Here is a 20,358-nt window from a genome sequence, read left to right as displayed (position 1 = left end):
GACAGGCTTCTCAAGGCCTGACTGAGGAAGTCGCACAGCTTCGGGCATTCCTCACTCACACATGAGGTCCCGGTGCGGCCCAGAGCGGTAGATGCTTTGGCCCTACCCCCGCCTCTAGCTGTGGGTTAGGTAAGAGATCACAGCAGCATGACAGCTGTTTGGACGCTGTGCTGTGCTCTTGTCAGGCATCACAGAGCAAGTCAACATAAACAAATGGATTATTTTCCCTCTGGCCAGCAGGAACTCTGTCAAGGCTGCTGCTGCTGCAGCGTGAAAGACGCTCGTGTTGGGATGATGTGCTGAGAGGGCTCCCCCGAGGCCTGTGTGTGTCTGTTTGGGTGAGCGGTGGTGTGTGTGTGTGTGTGTGTGTGTGTGTGTGTGTGCGTGCGTGCGTGCGTGCGTGCGTGCGTGCGTGCGTGCATGTGCGTGCGTGCGTGCGTGTGCGAGAGATAGATAGAGGGAGATGGAGAAAGAGAGGAGAGAGAGAGAGTGAGAGTATGTGTGTATGTGTGTCTGTGCGTATGTGTGTCTGTGTACGTGGGAGTGGGAGTTTGTGAGTCTAGGTGTGTGAGTGTGAGTGAGATAGATAGAAGGGGAGAGAGAATGAGAGTTTGTCTGTGTGTGTGACTGCCAGCCCGGTCTACTTTGCAACAGCACATCCCTCTCCCTGGCTCACCGATGCAGTTGGTCTGCAGGGCGCTGAGCTTGTAGCCGGGGTCACAGGAGCAGGTGTAGCCCGTTTGCACCGACACACACGTCCCATGGCCGCATATGTTGGGGGCCAGGGCGCACTTGTCTATAGCTGAGACACAGAGGGATACAATGATGTACATACCGTGCATTGTACATTAAAACAGAGTTACACAGTCAGTGTTGAAAAACATTGAATTTTTTCGGGCCTGAGGCAGAATGTAATCAGAGAAACGTTATTTTGACATCTCGTTGCAGGTTCCATCACAACAGAGCTTTTTTGTGATTCATGAGGCTCGCAGATGCAGCTCTGCAGCACAGATGGGCAGCCGAGTATTAAGGGTGAAATCCGACAGTGTTATTCTAATAAAGCCCACATTGTGTGTGAGTTACACCCCTGCACTTAACAAGCACCGGAGATCAAAAATGTGACCTTTGATGCCTGGAACGATCGGCAGAAAGGCCCCGCTTGACCACGCCAAGTTTCTCGATTGCTGGCGGCGCCGTGGTTCTGTGGACATGCTCAAGTTAGCGGGGAAAAAAAGTGTGTTATTTCCCGAGGTCCGCCGTCGTCATGTGGACGAAGCTTGGATTAAAAGAAGATTTAATACAAAGAAAATGTGCATTCCGTTTACACATGTTCCCTCTTGGTGAAAACCGTCCTGCTGTTTTTATAGTCAGGGTCATGGATGACTGGGTGGGTTTCATTGTATCACTTACAGTTGTTATGGGTGGTTGGAGAGGTGATTGGCTAAGGTATGTTCTTTGCTCTGTGAACCTGGGGCTGTGGACCCTTCCATGTGTGACGGTCTTGGGGTCTGTTGTATCTTTTCAGAGGGAATCTGTTTTGGGTAAGACTGCTGACTTGCACTGGGTTACGGAGCCTTGGCATTCAGAAATGTGATCCTCTACTGTCTCTTATTGAATCTCTGAATTTATCACACACTATTCGACTACCTACCTACCCCCCCCCCCCTTCTCCCTCTCTCCCTCCCTCCCTCCCTCCCTCCCTCCCTCCCTCTCTCTCTCTCTCTCTCTCTCTCTCTCTCTCTCTCTCTCTCTCTCTCTCTCTCTCTCTCTCTCTCTCTCTCTCTCTCTCTCTCTCTCTCTCTCTCTCTCTCTCTCTCCCCCTCCTCCTCCCTCCCTCCTCCCTCCTCTCCTCTCTCTCTCTCTCTCTCTCTCTCTCTCTCTCTCTCTCTCTCTCTCTCTCTCTCTCTCTCTTTTTCCCTCCCTCCTTCTCCCTCTCACCTTGGGTGAGAGGGAGGCACCGCATGCCTCTCTTGCACACGCACATTCACAAACACACAATAACACACAATTAAGTTGTGGAGAGCTGTGTGACGCACAGCCACCGCAAGCAAGCCAATAAAGTCCTGATAAACAGGGTCCACTAAACCCTGGCTGAACCCGGGAACCGCGGCGCTGGAGACGTTGCAACGGACAATATAAAAAAAGAACGCAGTTCCGTCGCATGTTTCACACTGTGGCACGAAGCCCGGAGCGAACCATACAGGGCTCCACGTGTCTGTGGTCGAAGCCCCTCCCTGGCTGATTTAGAAGCAATGTCACTCAGGCGTTATTCTTCAGAGCCACTGCCTTTAAAGGAGTGATATTATTCCACCAGGTTTGAGTGTGATTAGCCATTACAAGCCGTTTGAAAATCAGCCTTCTCTGTGTTTTAGTGACGTCACAAGTGGGAGTGTCCAGCTGGATATACGCTGGATAGATCAAAATACCATGTAGCAAATGTTGCTCATCTGTCCATCATACATCTAGGACCTGGATGTATGATGGACAGATGAGCAACTTTTGCTTCCAAGATTCTAAGTGGACATTTTCAAACGGCTTGTAATGGCTAACCCCACTCACACCTGGTGGCGTAACATCACCTCCTTAAAGCAGAGTGTGTTGGTGGAGCGGGCCTCACCTGGCTGGGGCTCGGTGGGTGGGTCCACCAGGAAGGTTTCCTCAACGTATGGCCCAGGTTCTGGGGTCCTCTCTGTTGGAGGAGGAAAAAAGTGCGTTAGTAAGCGGAGCGGGGTGTGCTAATATATTTCCCCGAGAACGTAATAATAAAGTATGTTTGTTATTTCAAAGGGTCGTTTTTCCTTCCGCATGGCTTGGATGACATACTACCTGTTTTTCAAAGGACTGTAATTGAGGTTACATAAAGGACCGTCTTGTTTCAGCATGACGGCTATATAAAATGATTTATGTCATTCCTACGACTAAACACAACAAAACAACGCATATAAATCAAATGGGCTCTACGGCTCTACGGCTGCGGTTCTCAAGTCTCATGTTTTCCTCTGGACAAGGGCAGCAACGACCGTGACTGCTAGGAAAGCCATTTATAGACGTGGATTGTGAGGTCGGTCTCTTTCTGAATGCATAAGGAATATGAACGTATACTTGGCTCTGGGTATGAAACATCAGAGGGTGGAGGAAAGCAGTGTGAGGAATAATAGGGAATAAATACCTGGATGTGGCTCAGGGGAGGCTGTCACAACCGTTGGCTAGAAGATCACAACAACATGGTTATTATAGTGTTCATTCCTACGGTTATCATATGAAAATAAAACAGAAAAAACGTTGATATTTTCACACGCATTGATGTGTCAATAGCCATCTTATGTATTTTAATTGGCCGTTGTAGGGGTCCTGGATAATATATGAATACAATTCCAGCACAAACACAGACAGAGGCACATAAACAAACACACAGAAATGTGTGCATGATGAAGCATGAACAAATATTTGGGCCATTTTAACAAACAGGTGAACTTGTAGCCATGACGGTCATAACTAGTGGAATTAGTCGGCTCTGCCACCATCCTTGGTGCAAATAGACTGCATGTGTTTTACTAAATGTGTTTGGGATGGGTTATGTCATCGCAAGCCTCTTACGATGAGATGGCCCGAGCCTATCCTTCTAAGATAAACATTTACAAAGCATGTGGCGAGGAATTGTGTGTGTGTGTGTGTATATGTGTGTGTGTGCTTGTGTGTATGTGTGTGCGTGTGTGTCTCTGTGTCTGAGTGCGTGCGTGTGTGGGTGGGTGTATTTGTGTTGTGTGTGTGAATGTGTGTGTGTGTGTGTGTGTGTGTGTGCGTCTCTGTGTTTGTGTACGTGTGTGTATGTGTCTCTGTGTTTGTGTGTATGTGTCTCTGTGTTTGTGTGTCTGCGTTTGTGTGTGTATGTGTCTCTGTGTTTGTGTGTGTGTGGGTTGTGTGTGTGTGTGTGTGTGTGTGTGCGTGTGTCTGTCTGTGTGCGTTTGTGTGTGCACGTGCACGTGTGTGTGTGTGCGTGTGTGTGTATGTGTCTGTGTCTGTGTGTGTGTGGGGGGGGGGGGGGAGTTGGGGGACTTACCAGGCTCAGTGTTTCCACATCTGTTGTGAAAAAGAGAGAGATAGGTAGAGAGAGAGAGGGAGAAGAGAGAGATGGATTCATACACAATAGTGACGATAGCTTCACATTCTGCCTACTTTAACAAGGTTGTCAGCACAACACCTAGCCCCTCGTTCTCGTTCAGGGAACTTGACCTCAGAGGTCGTTATGACCTATAAAACCAACATTACATTGAGTGTATGCTGGATAGCATATGTAGAAGTCATACGTCTTTGTCAGCCTTTCGAGAAAAACGAGTTTGGGACGGCCTGCAATGGACCACTGGGAGAGAGCCACAGACGCAGATAGCTTTAATAATGCACACAGATATTGCTAAATATTTACAGAATTGTCGCTTTGTATATAAATGCACCATCTGATGCTACTGGCGGACATGCCTCTGAATCGTATCCCCATAGGAGTCAAACGGGAGGAAGATGATGTTTGGGGAATCCAGAGGCTACAGCTGTTTGCCCTCTGACCTTCCGGATTACTCCTAGGTTTCGATTAAATCCGACAAACGTGACACATGGAGATCCTAACATCCTGTTGATGTTTTGTCTATCGTACGGCGATAGTTCCCCCCTTAATCCATAGGAAAACTTTCCCTATTGTGTAATCAGGCTCCCAGACACGGCGGACAACAAGTGGTCAAGAGATTATGACCATGTTTGGATAACTCTGAGGCTCTTCTGCAGGGCCCTGCCCTGTCACAAGAAATCCTCTCTTTTCGCCGCGAGCTCCAGAGATTTATCAGCCCTAGAGTCAACACGGACCGCCGCTGCCTCAGTGCTGGTTGAATCACATAGAACCGTTTATTCTCACCCTCGGGCTGACCGGGCCACTCGCTGGCCGGCTGGCGCGTGTCTTCACGGGGGTCCACGGGCTGCTCCGCAGGTGTGGGTGGTGGTTGTCTCGGCTGGTGGGGCGTCTGGGGGTGGGGGTGGTGCTGGGTTACCTGCGGTGGCTCTGGGTACACTGGAACCTGGGGCACGTGGTGCTGGTGGTGGTTGTGGTGTTGGTGGGGGTCGGGGTTCGGCTGCTCTGGCAGGTAGGGGGGCCACACGGGTTCCAGGGGGCTGGGGTCCAGCCAGGTGATGCCGGTGTTCCTCAGGTCGGCCTCCTCAAGCTGCCTCAGGGAGATCTGCACGTCGGAGCGGGAGTAGGTGTAGCCGTGGCCCGCGGGGCAGATCTCCTTGAAGTCGTCTGCCGGGGGCAGGAAGAGCAGACAGGCAGCAGACAATGAAGCACAGAACCACTATTGCACTTTTCCTGTCTTGATCCTTTTTTTATTTATTTTTTGCAGAAGCTTGCCAGAGTATTATAACGGCTCATATTTCTGCCCGGTGTTTGAAACGATCCCATTAGCCGGGCGTGTAACGCTGTTATGTATAGCATGTCGCGTTGTACAGAGCGCACTGTGCAGTGGAGTGGATACTGTTTCCTCTATGGCTGAGGACGTGGAGGCGCTGGCGGGCGGATGGCAGCTGTCACTGAGGTCGACCAGAGAAAGGATTTGGAAGGATTTAGGTATAGCTGTCACACTCGAATCGAAGAGACACTCGCACACACATATAGACGTTAACACACAATTCTACACACACACACGTCACACATGCACACACACACACACACACACACACACACACACACACACACACACACACACACACACACACACACACACACACACACACACACACACACACACACACACACACACACACACACAGCCATGCAAGTGAGGGAAACAGAGGATCATGCAATAGAAGCTGAACTCTGAACTGACTGCTTTAGAGGCATGTGAGAGGCTGACAGAGGATTGGCTGACCGGATGAAAGAGATGGGCGGGCTAGATTGACCGTCTTTGTGGCTGTGCCCAACAACCCTCAGCGATGGTGAGTCCATTACAAGGGGGAACGGTGTGTGTGTGTCCCCTGTCCCCTGCCTGACCTGCACGCAGCAACCCTATGCCATCAGAAACCCGGCAGTCTGGAGCACAGACCGGAGAAACGACTGATATGCGGTCACTGGAAATTCATGTGTGAATGCAGTAGGTGGACCCGATAGGCCACTGACGGATGTATCCTAAGTGTAAGTGTGTGTATGTATGAGTGTGTGTGTGTGTGTGTGTGTTTGTGTGTGTCTGTGTGTGTGTGTGTGTGTGTGTGTGTGTGTGTGTGTGTGTGTGTGTGTGTGTGTGTGTGTGTGTGTGTGTGTGTGTGTGTGTGTGTGTGTATGTGTGTGTAGACGGGTTGGGGGGGGGGGAGAAGCTGCATGTGACCAGAAACCACATCAGTGCAGCTGCAACCCAGGCTGGAATGTGAGTCAATGGGGGCTACTGTTACCAAATCCACAATGATCACTCTCACCGCTCGCTGCCGAACGCGCCTCTAACGGCTTGTCAGGCACTACAAAAGCCAGGGTCGAAGTAATCAGGACATGTGTGTGCGGTGGAGGGTGGGGGTGTGTGGTGTGTGTGGGCGAGTGTGTGCAGAGAGAGGCATCACGGGGGATTGTCTGCATGATATGTGATCTATGACAACCCAGTTGGCCGGGAGTTAATCCAGCTAGTGTATGAAGCGCACACTCTCCCTCAGACACTTTGAAGTCCGATAAAGGATGACAACGTCCCGTGTTTCACTTGGCGCGGCCGCACGTTTCCGTTTATTCTCCCGTGAATCACCGCTACGCCATTGGTTGGGTCGGAGTGATAACACACGAGCATGACTAACACGGGGGCCCCGACATGTCATAATTATTTGCTTTTTTGGTCTAGTTCCACATCAAACACATCAGGTTATCCAACACAAACCGGGCCGCACCGCACCACGATGACAGAACAGAACCCCGTTTTCCTTTTCTCCACTGTTTTGAGTTTCAGCGCCTTTCATTTTTACTGCCACCGTCGACCAATAAAACCGGACGCTAAATAGAATTTAAAGACTAAATGTGGTCGAATCAGAGTCACCAGACCGCTAACTTGGTTTGGTTCTTGGATCAAGCCCTGAACAAGCGAGACGGACAGAAACAGTGTTGATGTGGACAGACAGAGAGAGAACCCCACGGACAGCATTTCCCAGTCGGACGCAGGGGCGGCTCTACCTGAGTCGGGCACAGGGCAGCGTTCACAGCCGGGCCCCCAGGCCTTGCCCACACGACTACAGCAGCAGATCTGCTTGGTGATGGAAGCGGGCAGCGGGAGGGTGCAGCCGCCTGCTGAGGAGAACCGGTAGCACAGCCCCTTATTCTCGGACACGGCCTTGTCCGCTGCAAGGGAGGAGGAGGAGGAGGAGGAGGAGGAGGACATAGAGGGTTAAGGAGCAAAGACTGCATACGGAATATCAAATCGGCGGCTAAACCACTTTCAAGAGAATATAGCCTACAGTGTCTGAGTTGATGTCACAGCATCTGTTCCAGCTGGGAAGTAAGCGTCTGTCCGGGCTTACCAGCAAGTTTTTCAGGTTAGCTAGGAATACTTTGCCTGTATCCCGTAACACTCTGCTAGGTAACATGCGACGAGCTGGCCGTGTCAAACTGCATATTTCATGCACTGAGTCATGGCGCCACACTGGGGCCCCGGTAGACGTTGTTTTCCTTTTTGCAAGTTGGAAACGTGGACTCACAGACGCAGTGGCTCCGGGCCGGGTCCAGCATGAAGCCATGCTTGCAGGTGCACCTGTAGCTGCCTTTGGTGTTGAGGCATTCGGCGTTCTTGCAGAGTCCTGTCATCGCGCACTCGTTGATGTCTGTGGAAAAGACGTACGGGTGTAAGTCCCGCGGCTGTCGACCCCCCTAACTCGGCGCTAATGGTTTGAGTAAAGCTCATCTGGTTTGTCAGGATTTTGTTTTACTGTATCTAAGAGACCAATAAAATGATAAAACCCCTGGCAAACGCAGCTTGGGTTCCACAAGGTGCAATTCAACATTACATCTTGGCGTTTTTAATCGTTCTTATTTTCCTTTCCTCTTTCTCTTTACATTGTATGCATGTTGCATCATCGCCAACAGGGTTGACATGTGACCCAAATACGTAGGGATCTTCCTGTGTCCTGGGCTGACAGGGAGTGAAACAAAGGCATGTAGGACAAAATGCCAGCGCCCCCTGCAGCGGTTGTTAAAACATGGCATCTCATTGAGGCTGCACATTGTATGAAATGACCGTGCTCGGTCGATGACATGACCAAGACAGGCAAAAAGAACACACAGTACCGATTGTCAAAACATTGCAATGATTCAGGCGTACACAGAGAAAAAAGGACCATGTTTTAGATTAGGATCATTTTCCTTTTTCTGTTTTGGAGTGGCTTGGTCCTTAATGCGGCCAATATCACGGTGTCTTCGGGTTACGTCAAGGAACGGAGACCCCAAAGTCTTTTTCCCTTCCTTTAGTGAAAGCCATGTGGCGCGGAGAGGCGCGGAGAGGCGCGGTGCTGACTGGCGCTTGGCTCACTTTGAGTTCCTCAAACGGCCGTTCCCTGGGTCTCCAAAAGGATCTGAGCTAGGTAGCGTGCCGCCTATAGAGGGCCATGCCATCCTGCATACCTCAGCGTCACGCCGTCGAACACTGCGGCGCAACAAAAAATATTTGCTTTAACTCAATGTTAAATGGAGAGAAAATCATTAGGAAAGGTTCCCGTTAGTCTGACGACTGGAACCTGACAGCCTGCCACCACTGATTTTCCCAATTCCAATTAATCTGGTCTTGTTTTGTTGTTTTGCTTCCTGCTGGAAAAAGTGAGACTATGAGGGGAGGGGAATGTGCCTGATAAATACTTAAGCAATGCTTCTTTCTCCCTTTCTTCTCCGCTCATTATCCAGTTTTTCCTTTTATCTGTTTGTCTTTATGTGTGTGTGTGTGTGTGTGTGTGTGTGTGTGTGTGTGTGTGTGTGTGTGTGTGTGTGTGTGTGTGTGCGTGTGTGTGTGTTTGGTTGTTTGTCTGCCTGTGTGTGTATGTATGTATGCATGCGTGCATGCGTGTATGTATACGTGTATGCCTGTATGCATGTATTTATGTACGGGTGTAGAAGTAATACATGCATGTGTGTATATATCCAATCTGTTTGTGTGTAAGTGTGTATGATTGTGTGTGTGTGTGTGTGTGAGAGAGAGAGCAATCTCTACACTGTATACATTTCGAAGATTTGAATTGTTAGTTTTAGTGTTAGCGGGGGTTTGGAAGGTTACAGATGGCCATCTCATGGCCCAGCCACTTGCCATATTGTTAGTGACACTATAAACACTCCCTAGTTCCCCTTACCAGAAACAAATATGTCACGTCTGTCTGTTCTCTGCATACATAACAACGGGGCAGGTTTTCACAGAGATGAGGGAGTCGGCAGCGCTGTCTGTGAGCCCTTGAACCAGCTCTTCCTCGGGCGGCCGTCTGTGGGGAGCCAGGGTCAGGGTTGGCCTCAGCCTTCATCACATGGGGTCCCTTAATCCGCGCTCTGCTCCAGTCCCAGATTAGTGCTATTGTTACAGTCTGCTGGTGGGTTTGAAGGGATTGGAACTGACTTCCATGACGACCAGTCATGACCAGCACTAATCTCAACACCTACCTCTGCTTTATGCTCGGTCGCTCGCTCTCGGTCTCACCGCCTGTTGTTCGACGGAGATGGAGGGCAGAGCCGTCTACATGCGGATTTTCCTGGTGGTATGTTCTGTTCTTAGCTGTCACTTTGTCGCATTCAGGGCTCCGTTACGTCTTGCCTACTGCAGCCAATTTTTCAGCTTGTTCCTAAGATGACCCTCACTATTCTTAAATACATCAGCAGGAATGTTTCAGTTGAATAATTTTGCTCTTTGAGTGCTACAACACAAATTCAGTGAATAAAATGACACGTTTTACATCAGTCTTACAAATCATGATGAAAAATGGATCCACCGCGAGACTGCTTATCGTAACTGATCCCTATCACATTCTGGCCAAAGCTACAATTAATGGACGGAGGCCTGTTTCTCACTGACCTTAGAACTTGATCTTTACTTATTATATTTGGAAAAACATCCACGCATGATCACGGTGGAGAAAGAGCCTGACCTAGACTGCCGCTCTACAGAGTATTTAACATGATTAATATCACTTATTAATCATGATAAACTTTCTTCAGCAGCTTTTCAAAGCTGAACCTTAGCAGCCGATCGACAGTTTTAAACCGACAGCTGTAGGCAGTCTCGTGCACTTCAATTGGTCAAACATGGCATTAACACGGCCAGGGTTAAGTGTGTGACTCCCCACAAAGGCAAATAGTGCTAGGAATGTAGGTGCTCACAAAACATTTAATAAACCATTTGGGTCCCTTCATTTAAGAATCGTCCAACACATGGTGGCTTTGCTTTGTTGATCTGGTATCTCTAGGGCACTCTTCAGAGCTGTTTACCAAAAAATCTGAAATGAATCTGAATCTGAAATCAGAATGCATGTGGACCAAGGAGGTGACATCTTCAGTCGGTTAGGACTTCAGAGACTAAAGATGGCTGACATTGAAAGCAAGTGTGAATCATGTCTATTTCTAGAGTCAAACACACAAACCGGGATGGGAGACAAGTCCTAGCACGTTCCAGTAAACGTTGTACAAGCAGCCCGGGGCGAGGAGCCACGCATCATTCTGGAGACACTCCTGATAAAAATGACGGAATCCCAGAAGAACCTAAGGTTTCTAGCTGCTTGGCAGTCCTTCTGAGGGGCCAAATTAAAACTATTTCTTGGGGAGAACGGAGAAGCAGCAGAAAAAGAGGAGAAGACTTTGATGCATGGCAGTAAATATTGTGGGTAACTGTCAACTTTGCTTTGGGGATTTTCATGAAACAAGCAACGGAGAGAGCATCTTGAAGCGATTATAAAATATGACTTTGAATAAAATAAATGACTGGGCTTGTTGGCAGGACATTCTTGACACCGTTGCGGAAAATGGTTGATGTGTTCTTGGGCAAAAGCAGTTTTTTCCCTTATATACATATACAGAAAAATAAACGTTAGAAAGTGAAACATTAAACTGTAAATCTCGAGAAAGCAGCAGATCAATTGTACTGTACATACCACTAAGACCTAACGCAAGACAAAGCAATCTGTTGGTTGGAGTGAGGGTCAGTGAGGAGGTCCCAACTGAACATCATGCTGTTAAGTACGTTTTCATTCATTGGATAAAAAAAACATGTACTTCTTGGGAACCATAGTGAGCACCCGATCCCCCTTTTCGTTTACGATCCTATACATAGATAATGTGCTAACACAAGTGCTGTTGAACCCCGTTAAGAGACGAGGCGATATATCATGGCCGCTTGGGCCGTTACTCACAACACATGTTTATACGGGTGTGAAGAAAGAGCAGATAACAAATGCATTGTTTCAGTTGCCTCAGAACGAATGGCTATTCAGTATGAACACTGTGGGTGGCTACGTATTCATCAACTTGGAACATTCTTACAACAGACTGTGAAATATTGTGAGAAAGCAACCAGGGATGAAAACCTTATTTGTATAATCGGGTTTGCCTGCGTTAGATGGACGAGCCTTAGGAACACGCTTCTTGTTGGACAGTGTTGGTTCGGTAACACATTGATTGGAAAAACATTACGAAACCACCACAAAGGGCTGAAGATAATCAGGGTCTTGTGTGCCTTTCCCCCTGAACCTACCAATTAGAACAGTCACCCCAGGGGCTTATCGGAGGCTGAACTTTGACCTTTGACAGACCTGGGCGGGTGTACCCTTGGCCTGATTCCCATAGGCCTTGTCATACAGTGAGGAACCGTTTGGCATTTTTGCAAGAACCTTTTGTTAGCCTCATAGCACAATTGCTTAAGTGCGAATTTGGAATGTAGAAAGCACTCTGATTGGCTTAGGATATAGCCAATGAGGCTAAGTGAATCAGCAGTATTAGGAGAGTAGAGTTAGGTTAGATATCACAATTTGGCCAAAATATGAATATTGTGACCGATAAGCCAATAATAGTCATATTATGCCATGAGTCAATTATGCCATCAGGATAGCGATTTAGATGTATAGGTTTAGATTTGAATGTTTGTTTGTGCCAGAAGTGTTATTGTTCCTGGACCTCTGATTTGATCTTGGGCGAAAGTGTTTTGGTGGAGCTTCATTAAAAAGTCCATTGCTTACCTTGACAATGGGTTGCGTTCATCCGTTTGTAACCTTTCGGACATTCCACCTGTCCGTTTGCGATCACCGCGTATGCTGCAAAATAAAAAGAAAAGCGAAAATGTCGGAAAGAATTAAAAGAACAATAATACAACATTTAAAAAAGAATGTCTCTCCAATGAGTCAGAATGGGAGAGCTTTGTGGTCACAGAGGAGGGGAAAGAGAAGTTCCAGAAGAGATCCTATCACTTACAGATGTGAGGGGACCCCCAGATGGATCCCTGGGGGACCCCAGAGTGAATTGGTGTAAATGGATCCCCATCAGGCAACTTTACAGTAACACTAACAGCACATGTCATTTATAATCCTAAAACCCATACATCCCACCAGCCCAGGGGAGCTGCAGTGAAAGGCTATCTTAAATATCTCTTAGGAAGCACTTGACCTTCGCTACGGAGCAAGCCCACACCCCAACCACGGAGACCAATATAAGCACTCTGGCAGGAGCAATCAGGGCTTAATGTATGGCGAGTGTGGTGCAATAGTAAAACCTCTTCTGAATGTACCGAAGTATTAAAAGACATAGGATAGGACGTGTCCTCCTGGGTCCTTTGAATGTCCCGCCAACTCACAGTTGTAAATGAAACTCAGGTGTCCCCACTCGTCCGAAGGGACCATGAAACACGGTGCGTTATAACTCAGTCGACCCCCTGCCGAGAGAGGTTAACTCCGTTTAATACAAGGGGAGCAGGAAGACGAGGTCAATGTGACTATCATGAGGGGGGTTGGGACACTGTGCACATGGAAATGGAGTGTGTGTGTGTGTGTGTGTGTGTGTCACACTCGTTAAAAGCCTATGATAAATCCACGGTGCGATCAAGCGTCGTATCAAACCTAAACTGCTGTTTTACGATGCTTTGCTTTGTGATCACTCTGAGATTCATCTCAGCTCGTCATAACTATCCCATTTCTATAGTACATCCATTAATTTCTTTAAGAACAAAACAGCGAACGCCGTTTGAACTCCTCGGCAGAACCAACATAGAAGGAGGGGAAAAAAGAGTTGAACAAATAAAGAAACACGATTTAAAAAGCTGTTAAAGCATTACCAGCAAAGATAACACAAAAACCACAGCACACTTTAGACCGTCCTCTTCCTCTTTCAGAATACGGTCTAAACTGTGCTGCGGTTTACCCCACCACATTAATATGTTGTCTTTCCCCCCTAAGTGATTGACAGGGAGCTCTGCCTTGATGCGGCCTGTCTGGACGGCAGGGCCGAGCTACGACCAGAAAGAGGTCCGGACTCAAGTGTTCTCACGCGGGTCGCTCCACCTTAAGACACCGCCGGTGAACCGAGGGAGGGACCCCCCCCCCCCCCCCCCACCCTGACATCTCTCTAGCCCCGATCTAGCCTCTTGTGTCATCAGACACTAGCAGCAATAGCACGCAGGCACAAAGACCTTCCAGTGCTCCGGTGTTTGTTTGAAGATCCCTCTTAGCGTTTGTTTTCATTCTCCCGTTCCTACAGGGGCCACTCGCTTAGGAATGGAGGGCCCGGATGATGTTGGGTTGGAGGTTACTGTGGCAGCTGCCAATTAGGGGGTTTCTGGGGGCCCGCGTTTATAAACAGGGGTGAGGTACCTCTGTAGGTGCCAGCGTCAATGTTGGACGATAAAGACGGATCTGGATTGATTCAACCGATTGTTGGATTGACCAACAATCGGATAAGCTGTGGACCAGACATTGTGGCGGTTTCCAAGCCACCCGCACATTTGTAACAAATAACAGAGTAGCATGATGTAATTAGCAATAATTAGGATGATAATCGAGTGAAATGATTCACCGGTCGAGGCATTAGAAGTGACCTACAGTGATACTGATTCATCCTTTTTTCTTTGGCTGACTTTCTGGTGTCAGAGTAATCTTCCAATGTCCAATTACTCCAATACACTCACTCTCTCTCACACACACACACACACACACACACACTCACACACACACACCAAACACAGAGGATGGCGCATCCTGTGAATCAGTGTCCTGAGTTATATTTTGGTCCTGCTGTGACCCAGTGGACCAGCAAGGTACCAAATGTTTGACAGAGCAAAACTGAATCAGATGAGAAGGTAGGCTCCCCTTTCATGCAGCAAGCAAGACTCTAGGGGAAGGTAGGGTTGTGTGTGTGTGTGTGTGTGTGTGTGTGTGTGTGTGTGTGTGTGTGTGTGTGTGTGTGTGTGTTTGTACGTGTGTCTGTGTCTGTGTGTATGTGTATGTGTATGTGTGTGCACGCATGTGTGTGTGTGTGCGTTGGGAAGGGAGGGTTGGAGGTGACAGGGTGGGAATGTTGTTTCGGGGGGCCGGATAATCGTGTCAAAGTGACGCCCCTCCCGGCCCCGACTCCCAGCTTTTCCGCCTCCTCTGCGCTCCCCCTCTAATCCCACTGGCAAGGCTCCCTGGTAATGAGCTGTTGGGGTGGGGTCCACGCCCTCCCATGGCGGGGGGATCAGGGCAAGTCCGGCCTGCGGGACGGCAGGGTGCACATGCCATGGGATACCTGGCGGGAGTGCGGAGGGGAGGGAGGGTCGGGAAAGGGGGTGTCTGAGGAGACGCAGGTCTGTCAGTGACGCTCGGATGAACTGATTTAACACAACAATACTAAGCAGTCCTGGCCTGGCCTGGTCATTGGATTTCATGCCGAAGTTACGTTTCAAGTTATACAAAACTAAATTGTTCTTCTTGAGGGCTAACGTCTTTGGCAGATGTTTGTGCACAATTACAAGATTCCCACAACTGCGCAACTCACTGCTGCTGTTACCAAGGCAGTGGTACCACGCAAGAGTAGCCTCAGGCACCTATTACTGCTCCCCTTGGTAACATAGAGCATAGAGCTGGCCTCTATCCACACAGAACGCAGGCTCCTAATGGTTGATTATCCATTTAGGACCATTCACCGGCCATACTTTGTCTCCCCCCCCCCTGCACCACCCACTCATTTATTGACCCTCATAAGCTAGGGGGATTGTGCAGGCTGTTTGCCACTGTTAAATAATATTAGCTCGGACCTCCTCAGTCGAGGAAAAAACAAAATCCACATTTCCTGGAACTCCATGGTTGGCAGCGCAGTCTCAAATCTGAATCAACATCCATTCATTCCCTTTTCTGATACCATAGTCAACGCTGCTCTGAGGCATTACTAGGGGGTAGTGGACTGAAAAGGAAGCTTATGCAAATCAACGACAAAAAAGGAAAGAGTGAAGGACAAGGCCTGGGAGATTGGTACATCTAGTCAATTGGGTTACTCTGCTGGACAGAAAAAGAAACTTTCATTTGCGATTTAACACAATTATTCCTCTCAGGGCCACACAGTCCGGAGGTTTTCCTCTAAAGCCTGTTAAGGGTCCTTGGTTGGGCCTATCAATCACAGGCTGATCACACCACTGGGGCTCCCATGGGATCTACATAGTGGGCCGTCGGAGTCCGGGACGTACCCCCGTCAACGGCTTGAAGAACCTGAGAAAGTCCACAAGAAGCGGATGAGGAGGGAGATTCAAGATTCCCCACCATTTTCCCATCGGAGACCACCCATCAAAAGCTAATATTTACTTTCTTAATTTCTTTCTTCTTGACAAATGTGGCTCCCAGAAATGGCTTCAGGGCAAACTGGTTGAGTCCAAATTAAAAGCAAGTACAATTACTTTAATCAATCAGGATGTTTTAATAATAATAATAATAATACATTTAATTTAGAGGCGCCTTTCAAGACACCCAAGGTCACCTTACAGAGCATATAGTCATCATTCAAAACTATGTAAAACAGACTAGGAATAAAAGGAAAACAGAGGTTAAACATGAAGAATAATAATAATTAATAACACTCAAAGACGCCTAAAGTGAAGGGGGGACCTCATTAACCACCACCAATATGTAGCACCCACTTGGGTGATGCACGGCAGCCAATCGGTGCCAGAACGCTCACTACACACCAGCTTGAGGTGGAGAGTTAGGGATGAGGTGGAGAGTGAGGGAATAGAACATTTAAACACTATCGACCATATTTAAACACTATCGATCACATTTAAACAATATCGACCACATGTAAACACTATCGACCACATTTAAACACTATCGACCATATTTAAACACTATGGACCACATGTAAACCCTATCGACCACATGTAAACACTATCGCCCACATTTAAACACTATCGCCCACATTTAAACACTATCGCCCACATTTAAACACTATCGCCCACATTTAAACACTATGGACCACATTTAAACACTATGGACCACATGTAAACCCTATCGACCACATGTAAACCCTATCGACCAGATATAAACACTATCGACCACATTTAAACATGTAAACCCTATCGACCACATTTAAACCCTATCGACCACATTTAAAAAACATGAGGTCGATGATCAAAAACTCACTCAAAAACATGATGAGGTGGAGAGTGAGGGAAAAGAACATTTAAACACTATCGACCATATTTAAACACTATCGACCACATTTAAACACTATCACCCACATTTAAACACTATGGACCACACGTAAACCCTATCGACCACATTTAAACACTATCGCCCACATTTAAACACTATCGCCCACATTTAAACACTATGGACCACATTTAAACACTATGGACCACATGTAAACCCTATCGACCACATGTAAACCCTATCGACCATATATAAACACTATCGACCACATTTAAACATGTAAACCCTATCGACCACATTTAAACCCTATCGACCACATTTAAAAAAACTATCGTTTTGACTCTCAAAGATGACACATCCATCACTTCCATCCTTATGCCAATGGTTGATTGGATCAAAACAACCCAAGTGGTTTGTTTGATCCAATCAAATGATCAACTATTGGCGCTTGTGTCGGAATTTTTGGCATTTATCAAACTAGCATGGTTTATACCACATGGGCATATCAATACTGTGGCCATGCCAACCAACCAACAACTGAACCAGATGAGAAACACACATGGTCTTATATCAACGTTCTCCTGCTGAAACAAGTATACACAACATCACATCCATGCACGAGTACCATGCCACGCCAAAGGGAGGTTTCGTTCATCTGTGCCAAAGACCCTGAAGGGGTCTGCAAGATGGACCATCCATCGGTAATGGTTGTCAGGGTGCTTGACCTTATTCATACTAGGGAAGGGAAGTACGAAGGGAGGAACATTTGGGAAGGAAAGGACGGGCCAAATGGGAAAGTAAAATTGACTGGAAAATACCTTTGACAAAAACTTTTTGTTTTGTTGCAGTAACTTGTAACTTCAGCAAGCTGTTGATGCCAATCTAAACAGGATTAAGGACACATTCAAAACAGATCCACATTCTTAGATAATCACCCATTTTCTCTGAAATAGTCATCACAACAGCTGGCGCCAAAGGAAGGACATGCCATGTTACAGAGCACATAAAAATGCAATAAGTATGTATCTTATTAGTCAACACACAATTCAGCTACATTAGCATCCAGGCCGCTGGCCTACTGCCTACTTGCATCATGGGTCAGAGGAACAGGACTTATTACCCAAATCAGTTGGGTCCACCACGGCTTGATTAGCAACTTGCTTGTCCAACTAATAAATTCAATCTTTTGGTTTTGGTGGGATAAGCAAAGTCAGCATTGATGAATCAAAACGCTGTTCAAATGGTGTGTTAAAATGGTGTACAGTTCCTATCTAATCAACGTGAGTTGCTACAGAATGGAAATCTTGGCAGGGGCAGGCGCATCTGCTCCGACTCTATTCTTCCTGAGATGAGGGCCTTGCATCCCCGTTTCTATCCGGTGCTAACAACAGTACAAACACCTGAGTACACTCATAGACAGTAATATCCACAGACACCGGCCCCTGGGTTGAAGGTCAGCTCAAACTTCCCTGGGACGGTGGGGAAATCGGAGGACTATCATAAGCTCCAGCGCTTATGATAGGTAAAGTCTAGACGGCACGCTACACCTAACTAAAGCGATAGAGTGAGACAAATTGACACAGTGACACAATGATAATCGCAAGAAGGGAGTAGTAGGTGAGTGTGTGTGTGTGTGTGGTGGGATCGCCACATGGCACAGCGCTTAAGGAAGTGACATCACCGTGACATCGCCGCCCGATGGAGATGGTGGAGAAGAGGAGGGGTGGCCATGGCGACTCCTATGTGCCAGTTGATTTGGCCAGTCTTACTCTGGCACCTCGGGACGCATTCAGCATTGCAGGGGTGGGTGGGGGGAGTCACACGCCTATGGCTGTGTTCTCTGTTGTCATCCAACTGTACCAACAGTGTCAGGCGAGCGAGAAGCGGGACATGGCAAGAGGTCCATTTCATGGCTTTGCGGAGTCCCTGTCTTGGCTTCGGGTTTCCCAGTAAGCGCCGGATCATTTTACTGATGGAGATTTACTCTGATATTCCAAGCCAGAGCGATTCACGGTGCGTTGCGAGGCGAAGGAACAGTACGCTTCGCATTAGCCGTATGTTGCATCACCAGGGAGACATAAGTTCACTCCTCTCGCACCGTACTTCTTAAGGGACTTGCGGTAAACCGCCTCGCCTTCGACCATGGGTTGCACTTCCTCTCGCATCAGCCATTCGGGGTTTATCTCTGATAGGCGAAGACAGGTTCAACTGCCTTCCCGTCACCTCCTATCAGCAAACATGGCTCAGGGTCTAATAACCTGGGAGTCCAAACGAGGTCCAATGATTTTATTCCCGCCAACCCCTCTCTCTCATCAGAGCCGGCAGGGCGAAGGATTTGACTGCAGTTCTTGGGTTTGATCTGGTTCTCGTTACGGGGCTGGAATGTGCAGCATGCTGGTGATCAGGGCATCGTAAACTAAAGGTCTTTTCCACTGTGGAATGATGGGATGCTTCTTGCTGTCTCAGGCTTCGTTAAAGTGGGCTCGCATCCCTCAGAACAGACACACGCCTACACACACACACACACACACACACACACACACACACACACACACACACACACACACACACACACACAGAAACACAAACGGTCACACATATGCATTTGCGTGCGCACGCATTTCCGTACCCAGGCAAACAAACCAGCAAACAAACAAATACCGGTTTAGAACTGGCGCCAACTGGCAAAAAGGTTTTCTAAAGTATAACGAAATCACGAGGATGGAAGGGGTTCATCAGAAGTATGCTTCGTTTCCGTGGTCTGAACCCAATTCTCAGCAGGACACGCGGCTCTCCCGGGGCTCGCGGCTCTGTCCGAGAACAGAGCCACAGCCGATGAATTGTGGTCACACTGGCATCCTTCTCAGATTCAATAAAATAGTGTGCCAAAGGACTCCTGAAGCACTAATGCGTGTTCCCAGTTAACACTGTGTTTTGCAACCAGCCATCAAACTGACCAATGTATGCGTCTCATCCAAGAACACACACACTTGCCTTTCATGACATCATTATCACGTGCTCAACAAGAGCGGCGGCAGCCCCTTATAAAAACAAGCGTGACCTTGCTTCCCACATGGAAAATAAGCATGGGACGGAGCAACAGAGTGAACAGAGCCATTGTTCAGTTCCTTTTATGTCGGTCGCTGCATATTGCCTGTGTCAAGTGAAAGGAGCATTTAAGAAAGTGAAGATCCACTCTAAGGATGTAGGTCAACGTTCTTTACGATAGGAATCCAAAGGTGTTCCTCGTGAAAGCTCTTTCGGGAAGCTATGAGGCCAGAAGAGGGAAAATATGTGACCTTTCTTATTTTTGTATTCTTCATTCCCCCCATTCATTCCATTCCAGGCTGTGTGCGATCTGAAACCTGGGCCAAATCAGCGCCCAAAACAACTAAAAGAGATGGATATATCACTCCCTCTGTCTTCTTCCTTCCTGAAGATTCAAAGCAAGCGGCGTAGAAGACCATCTGGGAGCCGAAAGAGGGACATAATAGAAGTGTGAATCTGGCGCGCGGAGGGAGAAAGAAGAAGAAAAAAGGGGAGAAAATAATAGACAGACGTCTGTGATAGATGGAGGAGACGGGGAAAGGTGACGTCTGCTTCTGATTAAGTTCTGGTCGGACGTTTGACAAGGAATGGATGAGGAATGACAGGGGGGGGTGCGTGACAGCCCTGTGACAGCTCCAACTGGCAGGCATGCATCTAGTAGGATTAAAAGAATGCTGGGAG

General features: G+C 47.9%; 1 protein-coding gene across 1 annotated transcript in view; it reads right to left on the bottom strand.

Moving 5' to 3' along the window:
* LOC132457989 (latent-transforming growth factor beta-binding protein 2-like) overlaps positions 1 to 20,358 on the bottom strand; it is a 90,337-nt gene that overhangs the window by 28,932 nt on the left and 41,047 nt on the right. Inside the window, 8 exon segments of the mRNA XM_060052422.1 lie at positions 251 to 802; positions 2,618 to 2,689; positions 3,170 to 3,206; positions 4,061 to 4,080; positions 4,904 to 5,284; positions 7,184 to 7,348; positions 7,705 to 7,827; positions 12,202 to 12,276. Coding sequence (XP_059908405.1) covers positions 251 to 802; positions 2,618 to 2,689; positions 3,170 to 3,206; positions 4,061 to 4,080; positions 4,904 to 5,284; positions 7,184 to 7,348; positions 7,705 to 7,827; positions 12,202 to 12,276 — 1,425 coding nt within the window.

The sequence above is a fragment of the Gadus macrocephalus genome, chromosome 5 (genome assembly GCF_031168955.1).
Source record: "Gadus macrocephalus chromosome 5, ASM3116895v1".
In the NCBI taxonomy this organism is placed as follows: domain Eukaryota; kingdom Metazoa; phylum Chordata; class Actinopteri; order Gadiformes; family Gadidae; genus Gadus; species Gadus macrocephalus.
This window is presented reverse-complemented; position numbering and strand designations above follow the sequence as displayed.